Genomic DNA, 26,046 nt, shown 5'->3' with positions numbered 1-26,046 from the left:
CCAGATACAGAAAAGTATCGTATGATTCCACTTACATGAAATATCAAGAATAGGCAAATTCATAGAAGCAGAAGATATCAGAGGTTACCAGAGACTGAGGGAAGGAAAGTGGGGAGTTATTGCCTAATGGGTACAGAGTCTCTGTAATGCTAAAAAAAAAGTTGTGGAAAATCTATAATGGTGATGGTTGCACAACACTGTAAATGAAATTAACTACATGGAATTGTACTCTTAAAAACCTGTACCATCTCAGTCATTCATCTTCCTTCTTCTCATTTAGTATTTCCATCTCCACTTCACCATGTCCACTACAGGACGCACATATTACACAGAATAATCAAGAACACATCATAACTAAAGAAATGATACATCTCACAGTAAACACAAGATAGAAGAGACTTGAATCTTTTAGTTCCATGTGGCTCTCATACTATGGGCATCTACCTCCCTGTGGTATCTTAAGATTCTAGTGTTTAAAGAAACATATTCTTAATGCCATTATGTGGCCTCTAAATACAAGCTGACTTATCCTACCAAATGTTTAACAGAACAAACAATTTGTTTTAAAATCAGAGAACTTTCAAAAGTAACTGACTGTGATGATTAATACTGAGTGTCAACTTGATTGGATTGAAGGATACAAAGTATTGATCCTGGGTGTGTCTGTGAGGGTGTTGTCAAGAGATTAACATTTGAGTCAGTGGGCTGGGAAAGGCAGACTCACCCTTAATGTGGTGGGCACAATCTAATCAGCTGCTAGCAAATAAAAAGCGGGCAGAAAAATGTGAAAAAGAGAGATGGGCCTAGCCTCCCAGCCTACATCTTTCTCCTGTACTGGATGCTTCCTGCCCTCGAACATCGGACTCCAAGTTCTTCAGTTTTGGGACTCGGACTGGCTCTCCTTGCTCCTTGCAGACAGCCTGTTGTGGGACTTTGTGATCGTGTAAGTTAATACTTAATAAACTTATATATATATTCTATTAGTCTGTCCCTCTAGAGAACACTGCCTAATATACTGACTAAACAAGGTTTCTAAGTAACCTTTTTGTTTTACTCTGACTTTAGATGAAATGGACTCCACTATTTTCTTTCCTCTCAACCCTTTCACCACCTTCAAGGAGCCTACAACTTCAATGGCATCAAAGAAGGCTATGTTCATTTCCTTGCTGTAGCCTACTCCAAAAAGAGACTGCACATTTTCATACACTCCCTATATATAGGACAGGAGGAGACAATTTACTGCTCCAACATCATTACTTTTTCTTTCAAGTCTCTATCACAGTGACTTTAACATACCCCATAATCCCCTAAAACTGCTCTCTCACCACCTGTAAGGGATTAAAGTCATCTTTTCACTACTGATCATCCTCTTCATCCTAACTCCTGGCATGACTATAAGCCTATTTAAATAGCCTTGAAAATGAACCATCCAACACCTATTGCACAGGTTCTTAAACTTGTCCCAACTTCTATTCATCAGAATCACTGAAATTGCTTGTTAGAAATACATATTCTCAGCCCCTTGCCTTAGAAATTCTAGGCCAGTAGATATAGGTTTAAACCTAGGAATCTCACCCCAGGTGGTACTCATGCCTTAGTCCTTCAAACACAATCTGAGAAACACTGTCCTCAATTTTCAGTTCCTTAAATCCTAAATTCGAAGAAATTAATCTCCTCTCCGGCAACCAAATATTATAATCACATTTGAAACTAGTTGTCACCTAAACTGCTGCCTCTCTGAAATCTTAATCCGACTCTCAGATCACAAGCTCTGGTTCTTCCAGCCTACTCATTCCCACACCTGCTCTTCAATTTCATGGGGACCTACAATCTCTTGACCCTCTCCTTTCCTTTTTCTACTTCCTGATCTCATTTCCTTTCCTGCCCATTCTGGAACCCAATCTTTTTTACTTCTTTCTTAACAGAACCCTTGGCCCCCTCATATCTTTATCTCATATACACACATTTTACAAACCCCCATTTCTGCATAATTCTTACAATATGACATCCCAGGTTTCATGCCTTAACTACTTTGTGTTCATGGAGAAAAAGAGAAAGTCCTTTCTCTCACCACACAGCCTCCTGCTTCCCCACCCCAACCAACCACACCATAAATTCTGTCAACTTTTATTACTAATCCCTTTGGAATCTATCCCGTACTCTCTACCCATTGCTAGTGCCCTAGTTTAAACCTACATAACTCTCACCTGGACTATTGTTCAGTCTGATTATCTTGTTTCTTGAGGTCAATATCACCCTCAAATTCATTTACTAAGCCTTTAAGTGAGATTCTCTCTCTCTCTCTCTCTCTCTCTCACACACACACACACACACACACACACAGTCACTCACTCTAGTCTGTTTCCCAGGCTAGAATGCGGTGGCATGATCATAGCTCACTACAACCTCAAACTGCTTGGCTCAAGTGATCCTCCCATCTTAGCCTCCCAAGTAGCTAGGACTGATTGATTTATTTAAAAGGCAAAACGGACCAGGTTTCTTCCATATGTGAAGCACAATATTGGCTCCTCAGCCTACACAATAAAGACAAATCTCCTTAGGACAACATTAAAAGGTTTTAAAGATCTAAACTGTAAATAACTGGTCTCTAGTCTTTTTTCTTCAACCACCACCCATAGATTAATAATCTAGTTGTATAAAATTACTCATAGTCCTGCAAACCTCCCTTTGTAGCTCTGTATTTCCTCCTGCCTGGTACAATCTATTCCCTTTTACAGCTTATGAATGCCTATTTGTTCTTTAATATACTACACAGAAATGGTTCTCTCTACCATTTTCTCTGACTACCTCCAGAAAGTTAACTGTTCTCTATATTTTGTATGTTTTTCTATTACTGAATTTATCACATGCACTAATTTCATTCATTTGTGAACTCTGACTCTTCTGTGAAATCAAGAATCCCCTGAAGATAGGAACCTTTTTATATCTTTAAGTAGCTAGTAAACTGTCAATCAATTTTTGTTGAACTGATATTTTTTGGATGAATGAAAAATCAACTCCTAAAAGTAACTATTGTGAGCAACAGAATATCAAAGGATTAGATTTATTCAAATAACACAACACTTGAGTTCTAATTGTGAACAAGGCACCCAGCTGGAAATCTGTAAGCTACATAAAAATATCTAAGTTCTAATCCTTTCTTTATATAACTTTAAAGGAGTTCCTACATTTACAAATATAAAATTCAACCTTTCTTTATCTTTTGGCAAGCAAATCATTTACCCAGCTATTGTTCATTGGCAATGAATTCTCCAAAATGGAGATAAAAATCTAAGCATAAACCAAGATGTGTTTCTGAACAGCCAAAACAGCTTCACAAAGCTCCTTCCCCAATAAAGCTTATGATTCTTCACTAACATGACCACATAGGTCAGCTCAGCATCTGTCCAGTTTGCCCTTGGTCTCCCAACAAAAGTGTTCCAGTTCAGAAAAATTATACAGACATTCTACCCTTTACCCATCCCAAAGGTTTTCGGACCATCACTCAAAAGTCAATTTGCTCTTACTTTACCCACAATTCTTTTGTTTTAAGAGACAGGGTCTGTTAACCAGACGGGAGTCCAGTGGTACGACTGCAGGTAACTTAAAACTCAAACTCCTGGCATCATGTGATGCTCCTACCACAGCCTCCCAAAGTGTTGGGATTACAGGTGAGGGTTACCATGCCTAGCCTTTACCCACAATTCTAACTTGAAGTTTTTTGGTCCCCAAAGTCCTGCTGAGTGTTGCTGCTGGTCACACTGCCTATCCTTCGTGATCTTACAAGTCTTTTAAGATGTACCAATCCATCCTTCTCAGAACCTAACTGACTGACTGTTAAAACCTCTAGTGTGAAGATTCAATTAAAACATTTCTTCTAAAAATTTTGTTTAATCACTATTTGTACTTTAATAATTGAGATGTGTAGAAGGTACCATTTTATTCCTATGAAATACACAAAAAATGTCCTTGTTTCTAATTTTCCTCATCTCCTGAATGCATTTACACATTATCTCTAACCAATCTAATTTATTCCTCTCTATTCACTTACTTTACTTAGGTCTTATCCATAAATATTTTATCTCCAAAAAAAAGTTGATTCTTAAAGGAATCTAAGTTAACTGAAACAAAGCAGCTTCAAAATAAGTACAAAAAAATCCTCTAAAGAACTCATATTTGAACACCCAAGCTGTGATCTTTTCTATAAAACTATTTCACGTCGCTGAAATAAAGCTATAGCCACAAATATTAAAGTAAAAGCTTTGCTACATATCCACTAGAACAAAGGTACTAAAAAAAAATTCTGATTAATTCAAGGAGATGCATTATCTCATTCTGCTTTCCTTATTTGAAGACTAATGATTAAATTCAAGTAACTTATCAATAGCAAAATTATTTGAAAAAGCCCCTTATAAAGAAAACACACACACACACAAACCCACGAGCAGAGAACTATTTACTTAACAGTACTGAAATAACAGCAAAGTATCTATGAATAATGACTTTCCATCAATATAAACTTTCTCCTTCAACAGAAAGAACATCCTTGCCCTCATTACACTCCTCTAGTCCAGTTATGTTTAGCAGTAAACAAAAGAATGTATCAATGACCATAACTCACATTCCAGTATCTTTCTTTACATTAATGCCATTTTCAAAAGAACACAGCCAAAGACATATTTATTTAGCCTATTTCTTCAATTTTTTTTTTTTTTTCTAATTCTGGCCTGAAGTCATTTCTAGGATTCCCTTAGAAATGGCTTTCTCTAATTTTCAAAATATTGATGATTTCATTTCTTTCTTCAAAGATCTTTGACGATAACCTCATACAGCTGACCTTTCAACAACACAGGTTGGAAATGAACAAGTTGACTTATATACATACAGTTTTTTCAATAAATATGTTGGAAATTTTTTTGGAGATTGGTGACAATTTGAAAAAACTTGCAGATGAATCATGTAGTCTTGAAACATCAAAAAAAGGAAAAGAAAAAATTAGGTATATTATGAATGCATAAAACATATACAGTCTAGGTTTATCATTTAGTATTATAAAATATAGAGAAATTATAAGAACTAAAAGTGTATCAAAACTTAGCAAACACAGACACATATGGTGCCACTTGAGGTGGTACAAGAAATTTAAATAAATGTAAAGACGCAGTATGAATCATAGCTGTATAAAATTAATTGTAGTACATACTGTAATAATTTCCTGTTGCTATTATGAATTTCCACTTAAAATGCTGTGGACACTAATCATCTCTGCATATATTGGAGTAAAACGTAATCTCTTGTTCTTGTGTATTTTTCATCATGTTTAGTATAATACCATAAACCTTGAATAACACCATAGGACCCCTGTGAAGTGCCACTAGTAATGCTAGAAGTGCTCCCAAGAAGCCAAGAAAAGTCATGCCATTACAAGAAGTTAAATTACTTGGTACGCACCCTGGATGGGTCTGCAGCTGCAGTTACCCATCATTTCAGACAGACACCTTGTAAACAGGTAACATAAACACAGTATCGGTAAATGCAGTACTGTAAATGTATTTTTTTCTTCCTTAGGAATTTATTTTCCTTTATCTAGCTTATTGTAAGAATATAGTATATAATGCATATAACAAACATAACGTGTTAACTGACTTTACAGTAGGCTCTTAGTAGTTAAATTTTGGGGAAGTCAAAACTTATACTCAGATTTTTGATTGTGCAAGGGGCTGGCACCCTTAACACCATGTTGCTCAAGGGTCAATTGTACTGCCCTCTTACTGTCTTTGAGCATTCTTTTATTTCACCTCTAATTATGCATTATCTTTCAAAAATACATTTGTGTAGAACAACATAACCAGGTTCTTCTTGGCTGAGATTCAGCAATACTACGCAACCAACAAAAGTGACTCCAGATAAAAGCAGACAACTTAACAGATATACACCGGAATCCTACAGTAGCCCTAAGAGTCCACAGTTCATATAATTTTAGTAAATCTTGCATGCTTTGGTGACTTTTTCAATTTCTATATCCTCATGAATAATTTTTTCAAAGTGCAGACTAACTGGATAAACGCTGGGGAAGGAAAATGAATTAAAACTAATATAATGCTCTAGATCCTAGCTATACAAACAAACTGGGATTCCCAACTAGTACTATCAGCACTACCTGGGAGCTCTTCACAAATGAAAATCCTAAGTGCCACCCTAGACCTACAGAACCAGATCTCCAAGTGATTCGCATATTAGTTAGTGAAACACTACCAAATCCATGTCACTGAATCCTCAAAACCACTGTGAAATATGACTATACCTATTTCACAAATGAGGAAGCCTCTAAGCTCAGGAAGTTAAATGATTTACCCAAAGTCAAAGCCATCAATACTGGGAGATGCGATTCCAACTCAAATACACCTTTAAAAAAGTCTTTCTACAATGTATTGTCTCTCACAGAAAAAGTCACGCATTATCTAATAGAAATATTATGCAAGCCACATATGCAATTTCAAATTTTCTATTAGCCACATTAATAATAAAAAGAGGCAGGGCATGGTGCCTCACATCTGTAATCCCAGCACTTTGTGGGTAGTGACACAGGAGGATGGCTTGAGCCTAGGAGTTATAGACCAGCCTGGGCAAGATGGTGAGACCCCCATTTCTACAAAAATAGTAATAGAAAGAAACAGGTAAAATTAATTTCAATAATAGATTTTATTTAATCCAATGTTTCTACATTACCGCTTCAATATGTTTCTATATAAATTGTTAATGTAATATTTTATGTTCTTGGGTAAGTGTATGCATACTCTTTGAAATCCAGTGTGTATTTTACACTTACAGCACAACTTAATTCAGACTGGATACATGTCAAGTGCTCAACTCCATATGGCTAGTGGCTACTTTACGGGGCAATGCTGGTCTAGAATGTCTTGCATATTAATCTTGTTAAATACAAAACTGACAAGTCACTACAGGAATCATTTAATACAGACAGTGAATTCAATGTTAATTTACCTAGACTTTTGCTGAAGACAGATAAAAAAGAAAACTGCATATTCTGTTATAATCAAAGTTAATGGGTTTAGGTAGCCCCAATTCTGCCAAACTGACCCATCACCTATTAACTCTGAGAATTTATACAGTTGATCCTTGAACAATGTGAGGAGTTAAGAGTGTCTACCCCCTGCACAGTCAAAATTCCATGTAAACTTTTGAGTTTCCAAAAACTTAACTACTAATAGCCTACTATTGGCTGGAAGCTTTACTGATAACATAAACAGTGGATTAATATATATTTTGTATGTTGTATTATATATTGTTTTCTTGCAATAAACTAAAAAAAAGAAAACGTTATTTAAAAAATCATAAAGAGGCCAGGTGCAGTGGCTCACACCTGTAATCTCAGCACTTTGGGAAGCTGAGGCAGGCAGATCATGAGGTCAAGAGATCAATACCACCCTGGCCAGCATGGTGAAACCCCGTCTCTACTAAAAATACAAAAATTAGCTGGGTGTGGTGGCGCACACCTGTAGTCCCAGCTAATTGGGAGGCTGAGGCAGGAGAATCTCTTGAATCTGGGAGGTGGAGGTTGCAGTGAGCCAAGATCGCACCACTGCACTCCAGCCTAATGATAGAGCAAAACTCCGTCTCAAAAAACAAAAAAAAAACAAAAAAACATAAGGAAGAAAAATATGTTTACATTCACTAAGTAGAAATGGATCATCATAAAGGTCTTCATCCTTTTCAGGAGAAGGAGAAAGAAGCATTGGTTTTGCTCTCTCAGGGGTGGCAGGGGCAGAAAAAAAAAGTATTGTATAAGTGGAACTACACAGTTCAAACCTTCGTTCAATGGTCAACTATAATTTCAACTGGGCACAAAATAGGGCATACATGTAATACTTATAACAGTCATGTGAAGAAGCCCTCAGAAAACTCCCAGATTATTTGAAACCAAAGATTTTTTTAAAGTTGGAGGAGAAGGGATGCTTTTATTTTAACCAATAGGGGGATGTAAAACAGAACAGTATAATTTTAACTACAGGCCAGAATTAATTTGCCAAACATAACTCAAATATACATAATTCCTACTGGAACGAATGACCTGTAAATTTTACACCAAACTTAATATGATGATGTATTAAGAAGGTAACATAAAAAAAAGAAAAAGTCTAAAACCAAATTAGATACTTTGCCCCTAACAATTCTGGAGAAAAAAAAAAAGTGACAGGTAAAACTTAAAAATATACAAAGGGGTTTAGGGATTATCAATGAATTTAAATCTTGACCCATTCAAATAAGTGAAAAATAAATACAACTAAAAATGAAGTAATATTGTACCATTTATAATTTGTAACAGCTCAAAATACTCATACTCCCACTTTTCAAGTCCAGTCACAAGATCAAAGTCAAGAGTTTTTTTCAGGTAATAGATTCAAGCAAGCGATTATCTTTAATCAAAGAAAAAGATGAGCATATAACATCAATATAAATACATATAAAAACAAAGACAAATATCAATTATGAATATTTGAAGACTTACTGTATTTTTCCAATTAACAGCTAATGTTTAATAAGATTTGTGCCATTTATTCAAAATACACAAAACAGTAAATGTTCTACATGAAATCACTCAGTGACAGAAAGAAAAAATGCTTGAAATGTTCCAACTTTTGGTACACAACTCAAAAAAATTTATATATACATAAAAGGAGTAGATAAATCAGGTGTGAGTTAGCAGACACATCTTAGTATTTTTTTATAAACCAGTCACAAATTGAGAGATGTAACTAAATGCCCTAATGCTCCATTTTTAGCCCTCATCATCTCGTGCTAAAAATTAGCTGAGAAAAAGCATAGGTCATACTTGGAAACTTCAGACAAAACTCATTTGAACTAAATGGGGTCTGATACTTTAAAGAATCACTTCCCTTTAAGACGTTACTATGTGGCAGTCTACTTACTGCCTTCACAATCTTTATGCTAGTGCATTAAACCCTTTAATTTTTCTCAAAACAACAAAAAAGTGAGCTTTGCATTTTATTTCAACACATGAGATGTAAAAGTGAACGAATATTGTCTTTTAATCATATCACACACAGCTGTTTCTTAGCCAGCAACCATTTCATAAATAAGAAAGCTCTTTGGCAAATTATCTGTGTGACCTTGGTCAAGTAATAACCCCCAGTCTTTTGTTATCTCATCCTACTCTATAATTCTGTAATTCTAAGTACTAAATGCTTTAATTAGCAGTCAGTTAACAACATTTTGGATTTGAATTAACCCAAAAGGTCATACGCCATGAAAACTAAAGATAGTCGGTAAGTAAGCACAGGTGGTTGTAGCCAAGTGTTAAATTGGTTTCTATATCCACAAAGATGTTGTTTCACAAATTCAGATTCCTCAGGCACAAGGCAACCAAGAGAATGGAAAAGGCTCAGTACCTTCTATTACTAACACGGGAGAAAAATACGCATTCGAATTCCCAACTGTCAGTGCTGTTAGATGTTTCCTGGTAGTATATGGTTAACATATAAAATAATATTCTTTAAATACATCGATATTGTGAAAACAAAAGATTTAATATCCTTTTCTTCTGACTCAAAATATCGTTTTGGATCCTTCAAAAAAAAAAAAGTCTGTTCCTTTCCTCTGACAATTTAAGTTGGTGAAGACTGAAACAAAACACTTTGTAAGTTGACATCTCCTTTTAAAAAAAGTTATTTCATTTTTCTTCTCTTGTCTAAAAGACCAGCTATTTGGAGAAAGTTTTCCTGATAATTATAATTCTACCAAGTTCTGAACAACCAGCGAAGAAAAAAATATTTAATGTATTTCCATTCTGCCCACATGATACACTGGCCCATTTGAGACATAAATTCTAAATGAACGATTGGGCTGAACAACATCCTCCACTTTAAGATATACAAGGCACCAAAACAAACACATCCAAAATCTATTTTTAGAGTGGTGTTCACTCTTCCGGTTTTCTCCTTAAAACGAGATTTACTTGACCTATTTTCATGTGTTTTTAGGGCACCCAGACACTCTATACAAACAATATTTGCTAGTCATAAAACAGCAAAGCCAAAATCACAAATCCTGTTATTTGTGTGGGACATTTTCTCCATGTGTCCTTACGTGCCATATCTTTTAAAAGTCTAAATATAGATTCACTGACTAAAATGTCCTAAGTCTTCCAAATTCTATAATTATATACTGGATTGAATGCCAGTATTATACGTTCACATCCCATTTGAAAAGTACACACACGGGGTGGGGGTGATGTGCCCACTACCTGAAATGTCAATCATACAAAGAACAAAGCGTTCCCTATCATCTTTGGGCTTTCTTCTCTCCTCAGTTCTACACTCTTTCGATATTACAAAAATATTAAACAAAATGTTCAAAACTTGAGAAATAAGTGCTCACTAAAACGGCACTTAAAGAAATTAAAACGTATACCAAAATGATTAACGAGAAAAGATTCCAGTTGCCAGGATGTGTGTGTAAACTTACAGTCCTGTAGGTTTTACCTGTGGAGAGGACGGTTCCGTCTCCACACTCTTAAAACAATTTTACATTCTTTAGAAGCCTTCGCAAAATAAATAGCGACAACAATGGAAGACCCACACTCCTTCAGACGGGATGGAGGGTAGGAAGAGAACTCCCCACCCAACAATCAGAACAAAGCAACAGCCTCAGCTTCTAAGATGCAGAGGGTTTGGAGGCTCAAGGGATATTCTGAGATCTCCTAATTGTTCCGATGCTTCAACAGCCGTCAAAAACAACTAAGAATATGCAGCGCTGGGCTTCACTAGGACAAGGTGCAGGGATTGCTCTCTTCGTATTAGGCAAGACCGAGACACTGAACAGGAGGAAAAAAAGGAGGAAGAGAGAGAGAAGAGAAAGCAGCAGCCAGAGACACTCCGGGAAAAGGCAAAAATGCAGACTCTACGCCCTGGCTTCGATCTGACCCAAGGCCCAAACTGTCTGACCCCACATGGGAAACAGGGAGCAGGCTACCGCCGAAAAACCATCGCCGCCCCTACACCTCGAGGCCAGAAGGTCCCCGAGGAAACGCCTGAAACCACGGCCCAGAGGGGAGGAGAGGGACCTGCCTGCCACCCGAGGCAGCGAAGCGGACTCAGGCGGAAGAGGCTGCGCAGTAATGGCCGCTGCTCCGCCCCTCGCACCCGGACCGAGACCAGCTCCGGCCGTCACCCAGGGCAGGGGCTGCGGCGCCCTCGGGCAGCGCAGGGGCTGTCACGGTCGTCTTGCCTGCCCCAGCAGCCAAGGCGGGGGTGGCGGAAAGGGCTGAGCTGTCCCATCCCGCCTCTGCGCGGACAGCCGGGGCCGCTCCAACCCAAGGGCGTCCATCTACGTACCGGCCCCTGACCCCGCCGCCGCCCCTCTCAGGCCCAGAGCGTAAGGCCGACCCGGAGTACGTTGCGGCTGGAGGTGACACCGCGAGCTATGCCTCCTCTCCCCGAGTGAGGATCCTAGAGTGGCCGGCGTTCACCCTGCTCCCCCGAGAGGGCCTCGCTCCGACTCCCACCTCTCCGGCCACAGCTGCGGCCACCTCGCAGTCTTTTCTCTCTGGCCTCGGAGCCCGCAGCGGCCGGGAACGCGCGCGGCCGTCACGTGACCACCCGGCGCGTCGCGGAGGAGGGGCCGCGCGGGGCGGAAGCCGCGCCGCGCCGCGCCGCGCACCCGCACCCGCACCAGCGAGCTCGCTCCGGCGCTTCCTTGTTCTGCCCGTCTCGCGCCGCTGCCTGCCGGTACTCTCTTGCCTGTGGGGACTGGCGACTTCGCTGCTTGGATTCTTCTGGCTTCTTTAGAGTGTGCTTGCTCTGTATTAGGGCCCAGAGGCTCTGAAAGAATGCAGTTCCAGCAGAAAGAGATTTCGGGTGGAGGAAGTAAAACGTGTGTCGGACCGGCAGGTGGTGCTGCTCAAAAATCCAGCTTTGCTATCCCGAGGAAGCCCTGGGTTGCCTAGCTGAGTTTCGGCTTGAAGATCCCTTAGCGAAAGTACTGCTTGTTCCCTTTCAAGAAAAAAAATGGGGATGGGGGAGGACGGAGGGGAGAGAGTACTGTAAGACTTTCCAATTTATTCACCTTTTTAATGGTTGAGCAATTTAATTGGGGAAAAAATGGGTATTACTTTTCTTTTGAACCCCCCTTTTTTTAAAAAACAATAGTGCCTGAGAAACTGAAGAAAGAAATTAATCTGCATGATAAAATTAAAGAGGTTATTTTGATCGCAAGCCTCTGGTTTTAAACATCAGAACTCTAGCAGTAATTCACCATTTTAGCATGTACATTTCGTTTTTAAGAACTGATCAAATTTTCCTAATTTGTAGGAAAATGAAGAGGATGGAAGAGCAGACCTTTTATCTTTAGAAGAGTATGTATTACAACATTCTGTGACAGTGTCTTCTCATTTGCATTAGTGTTGCATTTTGGGATTTCATTAACTGATTCAGGATTGGAAGTTTTCAGTGTCCTTATAGGTATAGAAATGTATATGTTTTCTGTTATTCCTCTGAAATCAGTTTATTTCAGGGTTCTCATTCACATATATCAATATGTAACCCAATCTCTTGAAGGGTGCGTCTAGTTCAGTGATGCTTGCGCGTGTGTGCAATACTGTTCTGTACATGTAGAAATATTGAAGTGTATGTCCTTTAACTTAAAGCTTAGTTTTCTGTCTTTATCTTATTAGCCACTCAGTTTTGTCCCTCTATCCTACACAGCCCATGAACAAAGAATAGCTAAAATTTGATATGTACTCGAAGATTCCAGCTTGAAGAGGTAATGCTAATATTAACTAACAGTGTACCAGGCGTTGCTCTAAGTGCTTTATTCATATATACTCACTTAATTCTCATAATAAACTATGAAGTGGGCACTATTATTATTCCCATTTTACAGAGAGAGACACACACACAGCTGAGATTTGAATCCAGGCAGAGACTGTAAGATGTCAGCTAGTTCAGCCCCTTCTCACTCATACCCAAGGTCTTTGTATTTCAGTAAATGGCTGCATCTTTCCTTGTTCAAACCCATCTTTAACTCCTCTCTTTTATGTCTTATATGCATTTGGCATATAATCTGTTGGCTCTTCCTTCAAAGTGTATCCAACTACTTACCACCTCCACTACAATCTACATCATCTCTTGTTTGGATTATAGTGTTACTGTGGACCAAGAACTAGTCTTTTGACTCTATCCTTAATACAGAATCCTAAATAAATCTACTTAAAAAGAAGTGAGATCGTACCACTCCCAACACAAGGAAAAACCAAAGTCCTAACGATGGCTTTAAAATCCTCCCCTCATTACCTCTTTGACCCCACAGACTGTTTACCCAGCTTTGTATTCCCAGAAAGCTCTCCACAAGCTGCCAACCTCATAGTCTTTGCAGTTGTGGTTTCCTCTGCTTAGAACACTCTTCCCCGTCATGCTCCCTCCATATGTGCTCAGATGTCCAACTCTTCAGTCAGTCCCTCTACTTGTCAGCATATTTTAAATCATGATGTTTCCCATTCCCAATATTTCATATTTCCTCCTTTACTTTTTAATACTTACCACAATGTAATGGATAATTTCTTTTACTTACTAATCTTCATCATATTTCACATCACATTAGGACGCAAGACTCAGGAGGCCAGGAATGTGTGTTCTATTTTGTATCTCAACTGCCAGGAATAGTGCCTGACACATTTAAAGAGGTTCTCTGTAAATATGTGTTACATGAATGAGTGAATGAATGAATGAATGAATGCACACGTGGCCGGGCACAGTGGCTCACGCCTGTAATCCCAGCACTTTAGGAGGCCGAAGTGGGTGGATCATGAGGTCAGGAGATCAAGACCATCGTGGCTAACACAGTGGTGAAACCCTGTCTCTACTAAAAACACAAAAAAATTAGCTGGGCATGGTGGCACGCACCTGTAAGCTCAGCTACTCGGGAGGCTGAGGCAGGAGAATTGCTTGAACCTGGGAGGCGGAAGTTGCCCGAGATCATGTCACTGCACTCCAGCCTGCACTGCAACAGAGCGAGACTCCATCTCAAAAAAACCTAAAAAACCACATTTGTGTATGTGAGTGTGTATATATATCCACATTTATATATATATATGAATATATATATCCCCATTTATATATATATATGAATAAAAGTGAACTTCTCATTTTTCAGTAGTTGCATATGAAGAGCAGAATTGAATGCATGGAATGCTATACACCCTACCTCCATCAGCCACTTGAAAGAAAGATAGTGAGAAATTTATATCTTTGAATAATACAGGACAGCACCTCTCAACATTGTCAGAGTGCTGGTTTCCAGTAATTAAGAGTAACTGGTTTCCAGTAATTTTAAGTACCAAAACTTCAAAGTATTTGCTTAAATAAATCAGAGCCTAACAGTTTCAATGTATTTCTGTAATAATGTTACTGTCACTGGGATTCCATTTTGCTTCATTGAATCAAAGGTAAAGAAGTTGCAGCTGACTGCTAGGAATTACCCAGTTGCCTGTTTGCTTATAGCTTATTGTCTGTTTCCCACAACTTACAAAATACTTTCCTGAATACCACACATCTCCAGGCGCCTACTCTTCTCCATTTATCCTTCCAACACTCAAAAATTGTTCAATGTTATTTGTTTTACTTAAGGATCAAAGCATTTTTTTTTTGTTTACTTAATATCTGAAGACATCCATGAAAATGCATGAGAAAATGATGTGTTACAATAGAATGTATGTTGAAACCACTGATGTGGCTTGTTTAGGGCGGCGGTGTTCCGAGTGTTATCTGGTGACCCATAGGGGTCCTGTGACTCTTGCAGAGTGTCTGAGGGAAAATTGTTCTTATAATAATACTAAGACTCTAGTTGCTTTGTTTACTTGCACTCTCTCAAATGTCCAGTGGAGTTTTCCAGAAGCTACATGATATGTGATGTAGCAATAGATTGATTATAGAAGCAGATATGAGAATTTGACTATATCTATTAAACCAGTCATTAAAACGATGTAAAAAAAAAAAAAGTAAAACTGCACTCTTCTCTCATTCAGTTAGCTTTGTTTTGGAAAATGTAGTGTTTTTTTTTTTTTAATAAAGTATGTTAATATTTAATGGGTCTTATTTTTAAATGAATTAGTATATATTGTAAACTATTCTCAGTTTCAACTTTTAATTTGGTAAGTATTGATTAGCTCATAAAAGTTTTTTGGGGTCTTCTATAACTTAGCACTGTCAAAGGGTCCCGAGACCAAATAAGAATGCTTGTGTGGGGCTATTTTGCTTATCAACTTTAAGTTAAATTTCTTCCCCTTTCACATGCCGGCAACCATCTGATAGCTGTGGACACAACTTTCTTGTATGCCTGGAAACAGAACAAACCAGATTGAGGAATGTACCAGTCATTATAGCTAGCAGATGAATGGAAATCAAACCAAGAGGAAGCTTTGGAAAGCAAACTTTGTTTATTTTAATTAAAAACTTTGTTCCCAGAGCTGATACATAGGTTGGTTTCTGTCCTATCATTTGATGTTCTACTTACAGTAATCAAACAGTATATTATTTTCTAGTAGAACTCCTTTGTAAATAATAGTATACTAGCCAGTTTAGCTTGTGTTTTTCTTTTACCTAATGTGATTATCAATGCTTTCTCTTCTAATGGTTCTTAATGTTCCTATGTCGACCACAGACATTACAACTGAATTAGGATAATGTATGGCTAGAAAATAGCCCCAAGAGTCACTGAGTTAAACTTTATAGTTTGACTATAAAGTCAACTATGCATTTATTTCCTAACCTGGTTGTATGTATATAACACGTATTTATTAATTTTTAGATGTCTTATATTGACAGTAGTAGCTTTGATATCTCCAAAGTCCATGCTTGTTTCATTAAATGACATAACCTTTAATTGACCATAGTATTGAAAGATAAGAATAAATGCTGTATTTTAACAGTGGAGGTTTTTTAAGCTAGCTTATTATTTTAACAAAATAGTCCCTTAAACAATGTACTCCATCACATAAAGGAAATTGCTTATGGTCATCAAGGCAGCAACTATGTTTTGCGATGTCACATTTTCCTCAAAACGGTTAGGATTTGGGAAATCAAAATTAAATGGTTTTATAAGCATCCATATTTAGGATTTATTTATAAAGCCTTATGCATACTATATCAGTTTAATATAATTATAACCTAAAAGTTTGAAGTATTTTCACAGAAGTTTGTCAAGCAAGATTCTCTTTGGAAAACAAAAACCACCTTAGTATTTCAGACAGAGACGCTAAGGTAGTGAAATGGTGGTGAAAGTGTTAGAAAACTGGAGGAACCAAAAAAGAAAAATGAAGATACCTTGAAATCAGTAACTGCAGAAAGTCACTAGCTCATCTAAGTTTGAAGGAGCAAAGGGTGTTCTGGGAGCTCCTGGAGGCTGCTAGAGCACTTTTTATGAACTGCTATAATAGGAAGTCAGGGTCCCATATGCACACTGAGCCTGCAGAAGTCCAGGAACTCACAGCCATAAGCAGTCACCTACCACTCCAATGTCAGAACCGGAAACAAATAGGAAAGAAGTCACCTTCTCCTTTCCACCTACTTTTTCCACGTGATTGCCTTCCATTGACAAAACTAAACAAGAAACCATCTGTCAAAGGATTCTCAAAAACAACTTTTTCCAGCTCCGTTAGATACAAAGCAGAACTCATTGAAAAATGATTTATTAATTGCTCAAGGTGATGGATATTCTGAAATATGGAAAGAACTAGAATAGTTGATTGCCTATTATTTTCTAAGCTCTTAACAAACCATTTTTTTCACCATAATGATCCAGGTTCAGGAGTATCTTTTCATCATTATACTATGAGACAACTGCAACTCATTGAGGTTACCGATGTTCACAGGTAGCCCAGAGTAGAATCACGGTGAAGAGAGAGAGACTGGCTGAGGGGAATATGGACATGCATCAGTAAAGGTTCAGTAAAGACATGATGAGTCCTAGGATCAGGAGTGCTATAAACTAATTCAGGCATGCTACTTACTGTATCCAAATGTCAATTTTTTTATATGTAGCCATAAAATGGGTAAATTATCACCTCTATTCAGAGATTTGATAATGAAATTTAAGATAAAGTACTTGGCCAAGGTTGAAAAACCTTAGCTATTATGATTACATTATTTGACCTGTTTCAAATTCTGAGCTAGTTCTGCCAGAGCCTCTCATTCAGTCTACTAGAAAGCGTAAGAATAAATACCTATAATTTCATAAATTCTACTGTCTTTTGGCAAAAACTAATAAATTATTTTCTTTTTCTGTTTTATACAGTCAATATATATTTTATTTTTTTTTTATACTTTAAGTTCTAGGGTGCATGTGCACAACGTGCAGGTTTGTTACATAGGTATACATGTGCCATGTTGGTTTGCTGCACCCATTAACTCGTCATTTACATTAGGTATTTCTCCTAATGCTATCCCTCCGCCAACCACCACCCTACAACAGGGCCCAGTGTGTGATGTTCCCTGCCCTGTGTCCAAGTGTTCTCATTGTTCAATTCCCACCTATGAGTGAGAACATGCGGTGTTTGGTTTTCTGTCCTTGTGCTAGTTTGCTCAGAATGATGGTTTCCAGCTTCATCCATGGCCCTGCAAAGGACATGAACTCATCATTTTTTATGGCTGCATAGTATTCAATGGTGTATATGTGCCACATTTTCTTAGTCTAGACTATCATTGATGGACATTTGGGTTGGTTCCAAGTCTTAGCTATTGTGAACAGTGCTGCAGTGAACATACGTGTGCATGTCTTTATAGTAGCATGATTTATCATCCTTTGGGTATACACCCAGTAATGGGATCGCTGGGTCAAATGGTATTTCTAGTTCTAGATCCTTGAGGAATCACCACACTCTCTTCCACAATGGTTGAACTAGTTTACACCCCACTGACAGTGTAAAAGCTTCCTATTTCTCCATGTCCTCTCCAGCATCTATTATTTCCTAAATTTTTAATGATCACCATTCTAACTGGTGTGAGATGGTATCTCATTGTGGTTTTGATTTGCATTTCTCTGATGACAAGCAATGATGAGCATTTTTTCATGTGTCTGTTGGCTGAATAAATCCCTTCTTTTGAGAAGTGTCTGTTCATGTCCTTTGCCCACTTTTTGATGGGGTTGTTTGTTTGTTTCTTGTAAATTTGTTTAAGTGCCTTATAGATTCTGGGTATTAGCCCTTTGTCAGATGGGTGGATTGCAAAAATTTTCTCCCATTCTGTAGGTTGCCTGTTCACTCTGATGGTAGTTTCTTTTGCTGTGCAGAAGCTCTTTAATTAGATCCCATTTGTCTATTTTGGCTTTTGTTGCCATTGCTTTTGGTGTTTTAGTCATGAAGTCCTTGTCCATGCCTGTGTCCTGAATGGTATTGCCTAGGTTTTCTTCTAAGGTTTTTGTGGTTTTAGGCCTAACAGTTAAGTCTTTAATCCATCTTGAATTAATTTTTTGTGTAAGGTGTAAGGAAGGGATCCAGTTTCAGCTTTCTATATATGTCTAGCCAGTTTTCCCAGCACCATTTATTAAATAGGGAATCTTTTCCCCATTTCTTGTTTTTGTCAGGTTTGTCAAAGATTAGATGGTTGTAGATGTGTGGTGTTATTTCTGAGGCCTCTGTTCTGTTCCAATGGTCTATATCTCTGTAGACTGTATATACTGTAGTCTTGTACTATAATTTGAAGTCAGGTACGTGATGCCTCCAGCTTTGTTCTTTTTGCTTAGGAGTGTCTTGGCAATGCGGGCTCTTTTTTGGTTCCATGTGAATTTTAAAGTAGTTTTTTCCAATTCTGTGAAGAAAGTCATTGGTAGCTTCATGGAGATGGCATTGAATCTATAAATTATCTTGGGCAGTATGGCCATTTTCATGATATTGATTCTTCCTATCCATGAGCATGGAATGTTCTTCCATTTTTTTGTGTCCTCTTATTTCATTGAGCAGTGATCTGTAGTTCTCCTTGAAGAGGTCCCTCATTTCCCTTGTAAGTTGGATTCCTAGGTATTTTACTCTCTTTGTAGCAATTGTGAATGGAAATTCACTCATGATTTGGCTTTCTGTCTGTTATTGGTGTATAGGAATGCTTGTGATTTTTGCACATTGATTTTGTATCCTGAGACTTTGCTGAAGTTGTTTATCAGCTTAAGGAGATTTTGGGGTGAGACAGTGGGGTTTTCTAGGTATACAATCATGTCATCTGCAAACAGGGACAATTTGACTTCCTCTTTTCCTAATTGAATACCCTTTATTTCTTTCTCCTGCCTGATTGCCCTTGCCAGAACTTCCAACACTATGTTGAATAGGAGTGGTGAGAGAGGGCATCCCTGTCTTGTGCCAGTTTTCAAAGGGAATGCTTCCAGTTTTTGCCCATTCGGTATGATATTGGCTGTGGGTTTGTCATAAATAGCTCTTATTATTTTGAGATATGTTCCATCAATACCTAGTTCATTGAGAGTTTTTAGCATGAAGGGCTGTTGAATTTTGTCAAAGGCCTTTTCTGCATCTATTGAGATAATCATCTGGTTTTTGTCATTGGTTCTGTTTATGTGATGGCATTACATTTATTGATTTGGGTATGTTGAACCAGGCTTGCATCCCAGGGATGAAGCCCACTTGATCGTGGTGGATAAGCTTTTTGGTGTGCTGCTGGATTCAGTTTGTCAGTATTTTATTGGGTATTTCGCATTGATGTTCATCAGGGATATTGGTCTAAAGTGCTCTTTTGTTGTGTTTCTGCCAGGCTTTGGTATCAGGATGATGCTGGCCTCATAAAATGAGTTAGGGAGGAGTCCCTCTTTTTCTATTGATTGGAATAGTTTCAGAAGGAATGGTACCAGCTCCTTTTTGTAGTTCTGGTAGAATTCGGCTGTGAATCTGTCTGGTCTTGATCTTTTTTTGGTTGGTAGGCTATTAATTATTGCCTCAGTTTCAGAGCCTGTTATTGGTCTATTCAGAGATTCAACATCTTCCTGGTTTAGTCTTGGGAGGGTGTATGTGTCCAGGAATTTATCCATTTCTTCTAGATTTTCTAGTTTTTTTGTGTAGAGGTGTTTATAGTATTCTCTGATGGTAGTTTGTATTTTTGTGGGATCAGTGGTGATATCCCCTTTATCATTTTTTATTGTGTCTATTTGATTCTTCTCTCTTTTCTTTATTAGTCTTCCTAGCGGTCTATCCATTTTGTTGATCTTTCCAAAAAACCAGCTCCTGGATTCATTGATTTTTTGAAGGGTTTTTTTGTGTCTCTATCTCCTTCAGTTCTGCTCTGATCTTAGTTATTTCTTACCTTCTGCTAGCTTTTGAATTTGTTCTTGCTTCTCTAGTTCTTTTAATTGTGATGTTAGGGTGTCAATTTTAGATCTTTCCTGCTTTCTCTTGTGGGCATTTAGTGCTTTAAATTTCCCTCTACACACTGCTTTAAATATGTCCCAGAGATTCTGGTATGTTGTGTCTTTGTTCTCATTGGTCTCAAAGAACATCTTTACTTCTGCCTTCATTTCATTATGTACCCAGTAGTCATTCAGGAGCAGATTGTTTAGTTTCCGTATAGTTGTGCAGTTTTGAGTGAGGTTCTTAATCCTGAGTTCTAATTTGATTTCACTGTGGTCTGAGAGACAGTTTGTTGTGATTTCTGTTCATTTACATTTGCTGAAGAGAGCTTTACTTCCAACTATGTGGTGAATTTTGGAATAAGTGCAATGTGGTGCTGAGGAGAAGGTGTATTCTATTGATTTGGGGTGGAGAGTTCTGTAGATGTCTATTAGGTCCACTTGGTGCAGAGCTGAGTTCAAGTCCTGGGTCTTGTTGATCTGTCTAATATTGACAGTGGGGTGTTAAAGTCTCCCATTATTATTGTTTGGGAGTATAAGTCCCTTTGTCGGTCTCTAAGGACTTGCTTTATGAATCCGGGTGCTCCTGTATTGGATGCATATATATTTAAGATAGTTAGCTTTTCTTCTTGAATTGATCCCTTTACCATTATGTAATGGCCTTCTGTGTCTGTTTTGATCTTTGTTGGTTTAGAGTCTGTTTTATCAGAGAGTAGGATTGCAACCCCTGCTTTTTTTTTTGCTTCCCATTTGCTTGGTAGATCTTCCTCCATCCCTTTATTTTGAGCCTATGTGTGTCTTTGCATGTGAGATGGGTCTCCTGAATACAGCACACCAATGGGTCTTGACTCTTTACCCAGCTTGCCCGTCTGTGGCTTTTAATTGGGGCATTTAGCCCTTTTACATTTAAGGTTGTTACGTGTGAATTTGATCCTGTCATTATGATGTTAGCTGATTCTTTTTTTTTTTTTTTTTTTTTTTCTTTTTGAGACGGAGTCTTGCTCTGTCACCCAGGCTGGAGTGCAGTGGCGCAATCTCGGCTCACTGCAAGCTCCGCCTCCTGGGTTCACGCCATTCTCCTGCCTCAGCCTCTCCAAGTAGCCGGGACTACAGGTGCCCGCCACCACGCCAGACTAATTTTTTATGTTTTTAGTAGAGACGGGGTTTCACCATGGTCTTGATCTCCTGACCTCGTGATCCACCCGCCTCGGCCTCCCAAAGTGCTGGGATTACAAGCGTGAACCACTGTGCCGGGCTGATGGTGACAGAATCTCTCAGCATTTGTTTGTCTGTAAAGGATTTTATTTCTCCTTCACTTATGAAGCTTAGTTTGGCTGGATATGAAATTCTGGGTTGAAAATTCTTTTCTTTTTGAATGTTGAATATTGGTTCCCACTCTCTTCTGGCTTGTAGAATTTCTGCTGAGAGATCCACTGTTAGTCTGATGGGCTTCCCTTTGCGGGTAACCCGACCTTTCTCTCTGGCTGCGCTTAACATTTTTTCCTTTATTTCTAACCTTGGTGAATCTGACAATTATGTGTCTTTGGGTTGTTCTTCTCGAGGAATGTCTTTGTGGTGTTCTCTGTATTTCCTGAATTTGAATGTTGGCCTCTCTTGCTAGATTGGGGAAGTTGTCCTGGATAATATCCTGAAGATTGTTTTCCAACTTGGTTCCATTCTCCCCATCACTTTCAGGTACACCAATCAGACGTAGATTTGGTCTTTTCATATAGTCCCATATTTCTTGGGGGCTTTGTTCATTTCTTTTTACTCTTTTTTCTCTAAACTTCTCTTCCGCCCTCATTTCATTTATTTGATCTTCAATCGCTGATACCCTTTCTTCCACTTGATCCAATCGGCTACTGAAGCTTGTGCATGCATCACATAGTTCTCATGCCATGGTTTTCAGCTTCATCAGGTCATTTAAGGTCTTCTCTATACTGTTTGTTCTAGTTAGCCATTTGTCTTATCTTTTTTCAATGTTTTTAGCTTCCTTGCTATGGGTTTGAACATCCTCCTTTAGCTTTGAGAAGTTTGTTATTACTGACCTTCTGAAGCCTACTTGTGTCAATTCATCAAAGTCATTCTCAGTCCAGCTTTGTTCCATTGCTGGCAAGGAGCTGCGATTTTTGGAAGAGAAGAGGAGCTCTGGTTTTTAGAATTTCCAGCTTTTCTGCTGTGGTTTCTCCCCATCTTTATAGTTTTATCTACCTTTGGTCTTTGATGATGATGACCTATAGATAGGGTTTTGGTGTGGATGTTCTTTTTGTTGATGTTGATGCTATTCCTTTCTGTTTGTTAGTTTTCCTTCTAACAGTCAGGTCTCTCAGCTGCAGGTCTCATGGAGTTTGCTGGAGGTCCACTTCAGATGCTGTTTGCCTGGGTATCACCACTGGAAGCTGCAGAACAGCAGATATTGCTGCCTGATCCTTCCTCTGGAAGCTTTGTCCCAGAGGGGCACCTGCCTGTGTGAGGTGTCAGTCAGCCTCTACTGAGAGATGTCTCCCAGTTAGTCTACACAAAGGTCAAGGACCCACATGAGGAGGCAGTATGTCCATTCTCAGAGCTCAAACACTGTGCTGGGAGAACCACTGCTCTCTTCAGAGCTGTCAGACAGGGACTTTTAAGTCTACAGAAGTTTCTGCTGCCTTTTGTTCAGCTATGCCCTGCCACCAGAGTTGGAGTCTACAGAGGCAGCAGGCCTTGCTGAGCTGCGGTGAGTTCTGCCCAGTTCGAGCTTCCCTGGCCGTTTTGTTTACCTACTCAAGCCTCAGCAATGGCAGACGCCCCTCCTCCTGCCAGGCTGCTGCCTTGCAGGTGGATCTCAGACCACTGAGCTAGCAGTGAACAAGGCTCCGTGGGTGTGGGAACCACCGAGCCAGGCATGGGATATAATCTCCTGGTGTGCCATTTCTACGACCGTTGGAAAAGTGCAGTATTTGAGTGGGAGTGTCCGTTTTCACACGTACAGTCTGTCACAGCTTCCCTTGGCTAGGAAAGGGAAATCCCCTGACCCCTTGTGCTTGCTGGGTGAGGTGATGCCCCGCCTTGCTTCGGCTCGGCCTCCATGGTCTGCACCCACTGTCCAACCTGTCCCAGTGAGATGAACCAGGTACCTCAGGTGAAAACGCAGAAATCACCCGTCTTCTGTGTTGATCATGGTGGGAGCTGCAGACCAGAGCTGTTTCTATTCAGCCATCTTGGAATGGACCGATAAATTATTTTCTAAACTGAAATATAATTTCCCAAGAAATATAAATTTAAAATCCTTATCTTTTTTTTTTTTTTTTTGAGATAGTCTTGCTGTGTTGTCTAGGCTGGAGTGCAATGGCATAATCTTGGTTCACTGCAACCTCTGCCTCCCGAGTTCAAGTGGTTCTCCTTCCTCAGCCTCCTGTGTAGCTGGAATTACAGGTGCCCACCACCACACCTGGCTAATTTTTGTAATTTTACTAGAGACGGTGTTTTGCCATGTTGGCCAGGCTAGTCTCGCTCTCCTGGCCTCAGGTGATCCACCTGACTCAGCCTCCCAAAGTGCTGGGATTACAGGCATGAACCACCGTGCCCGGCCTTTTTCTTTTCTTTCTTTTTTTTTCTTCTTTTTTTTTGAGTAAAATCCATTATCTAATTTTTTGACATTTTCAGTAATATAGGTTATACATTTTAGTTTCATAAATAAGATTTCATAAATAACATTTCAACCTTAGTAATTACATTGTTTAGGATGCATCTTCAATATAGAAAGTTTCAATTTTAATTCTGTTAATTCCAGTTTGGGGAAGATTCTTTAGGAGTAACTAAGATCTCTCTGCAGTCAGGAAAACCTAAAAATAAAATTTATTTTGCATAATATGGAATGCTCATAAACAGAATTGTCATGGTAATCCACCCTTAAACTTTGTCATTATTATTCTTTAGACAATATTAGCTTTTGTGACAGAATTAAGGAAATAATCACCTTTGATGTTGTAATCTTGGCTCATGCTAGAGATTTTCAGATTTAACTTGTGCTATTGCTATTCTAGGGCAATGTTTCCTTCCCCCACCCCTCGGAAATTATCTTTTTGAAATGTATGGCTCAAGTAAATGTTGGACCTGATGCAATTATAGGACTGCACACATCTCTGTAGCAGGGAAGGGAATAATGTATTATTAAATAACAAATATGGGTCACCTGCAACTTTTGCTATCTTCTTATTTTTTAAGATGCTCAAATTTTTGGATGAGTCAAGCTTTATTCCAAATTACTGCAGACTGAATATTATCAGTTTTCTTGAAGTAATAGGTAGATTTTTCTTTTGTTCTTGTTGTTTTTATTTTTTTGAGGTGGAGTCTCGCTCTGTTGCCCAGGTTGGAGTGCAATGGTGTGATCTCAGCTCACTGCAGCCTCCACTTCCTGGGTTCAAGTGATTCTCCTGCCTCAGCCTCCCGAGTAGCTGGGATTACAGGCGTCTGCCATCACACCTGGCTAATTTTTGTATTTTTAGTAATGATGGGATTTTACCATGTTGGCCAGGCTGGTCTTGAACTCCTGACCTCAGGTGATCCACCCCACTCAGCCTCCCAAAGTTCTGGGATTACAGGCGTGAGCCACCATGCCTGGCCAGTAATAGGTAGATTTCATCTTGCTCAACAGAGTCAGATCCTTAACAAGAAATAAAAAAAAAAAGCTTTTAAGTAGTATTGGTACTCTCTAGTTTCTGTCCCGGTCTATTTTAGTTATGCTCACCCTGCAATTTTTAACATCTATAGTATTCTAAATACGAAGCTCCTTAAAATTCACAACTTTGATGACTTTCTTCTCTATTTAACTTCAGAGGCCCATGCCCAAGGATCTAGGAATTTTTTTTTTTTTTTTTGACGGAGTCTTGCTCTGTTGCCAGGCTGGAGTGCAGTGGCACAATCTCGGCTCACTGCAACCTCCGCCTCCCAGGTTCAAGCGATTCTCCTGACTTTGCCTCCAGAGTAGCCAGGACTACAGGCCTGTGCCACCACGTCCAGCTAATTTTTGTATTTTTAGTAGTGACAGGGTTTCACCATGTTGGCCAAGATGGTCTCGATCTTCTGACCTCGTGATCCACCTGCCTGAGCCTCCCAAAGTGCTGGGATTACAGGCATTAGCCACCGCACCCTGCCGGACCTAGGAATTTTCTATTCCGCTGACTAAAATTTGGTTTTCCCCTTTTCTCTTCCCTATTGTGAAAGTTAATTTAATATGTCAACTCTACTGGCTAATGGATGACCACATAGCTGGTATAACATTATTTCTGAGTGTGTCTGTGAGGGTGTTTCCAGAAGAGATTAGCGTTTGGATCAGTAGATTGAATAAAGAAGATCACCCTCACCAATGCAGGTGGGCATCATATAATCTGTTGTGGGCCTGAACAAAAAGGTGGAAGAAGGGCAAATCCACTTTCTCCTCTTGAGTTAGGACATTAATTTTCTCCTGCCTGATGACATTAGTGCTTTTGGTTCTTGGGCCTTCAGACATGACTGGGACTTACATCATTGGCTTCCCTAGTTCTCAGACTTTTGGGGTTAAATCATAACTACACTACTGGCTTCCTGGGCCTCCAGCTTGCAGATGGCAGATGGTGGGACTTCTCAGCTTCCATAATTGTATGAGAAACTCCTTCATAATAAATCTTTTTCTATATATATGTATTTATA

At 39.0% G+C, this 26,046-nt stretch overlaps 2 protein-coding genes across 6 annotated transcripts in view; one reads left to right on the top strand and one right to left on the bottom strand.

Moving 5' to 3' along the window:
* RNF146 (ring finger protein 146) overlaps positions 1-11,680 on the bottom strand; it is an 18,594-nt gene extending 6,914 nt beyond the window's left edge. For 2 of the 5 annotated variants that reach the window (XM_063621386.1, XM_055263468.2), the window contains exon 1: positions 11,546-11,680. The gene's annotated coding sequence lies outside the window, so the exon portion shown is untranslated. Of the gene's footprint in view, positions 1-11,375 lie in introns of all 5 variants that reach the window. The other 3 variants (XM_063621381.1, XM_055263460.2, XM_055263479.2) reach the window with 2 other exon arrangements.
* LOC134733827 (nascent polypeptide-associated complex subunit alpha, muscle-specific form-like) lies at positions 10,636-26,046 on the top strand. Its single transcript, XM_063624633.1, has 5 exons — positions 10,636-10,642; positions 10,784-11,082; positions 11,199-12,018; positions 12,351-12,394; positions 22,707-26,046. The coding sequence occupies exons 1-3, from the start codon at positions 10,636-10,638 to the stop codon at positions 11,826-11,828; spliced, it is 936 nt and encodes a 311-aa protein (XP_063480703.1). The 3' UTR covers positions 11,829-12,018; positions 12,351-12,394; positions 22,707-26,046.

The sequence above is a fragment of the Symphalangus syndactylus genome, chromosome 2, assembly GCF_028878055.3.
Source record: "Symphalangus syndactylus isolate Jambi chromosome 2, NHGRI_mSymSyn1-v2.1_pri, whole genome shotgun sequence".
NCBI classification, from domain to species: domain Eukaryota; kingdom Metazoa; phylum Chordata; class Mammalia; order Primates; family Hylobatidae; genus Symphalangus; species Symphalangus syndactylus.
The sequence above is the reverse complement of the archived record's forward strand: the minus strand, read 5'-3'. Positions and strand labels throughout refer to the sequence as shown.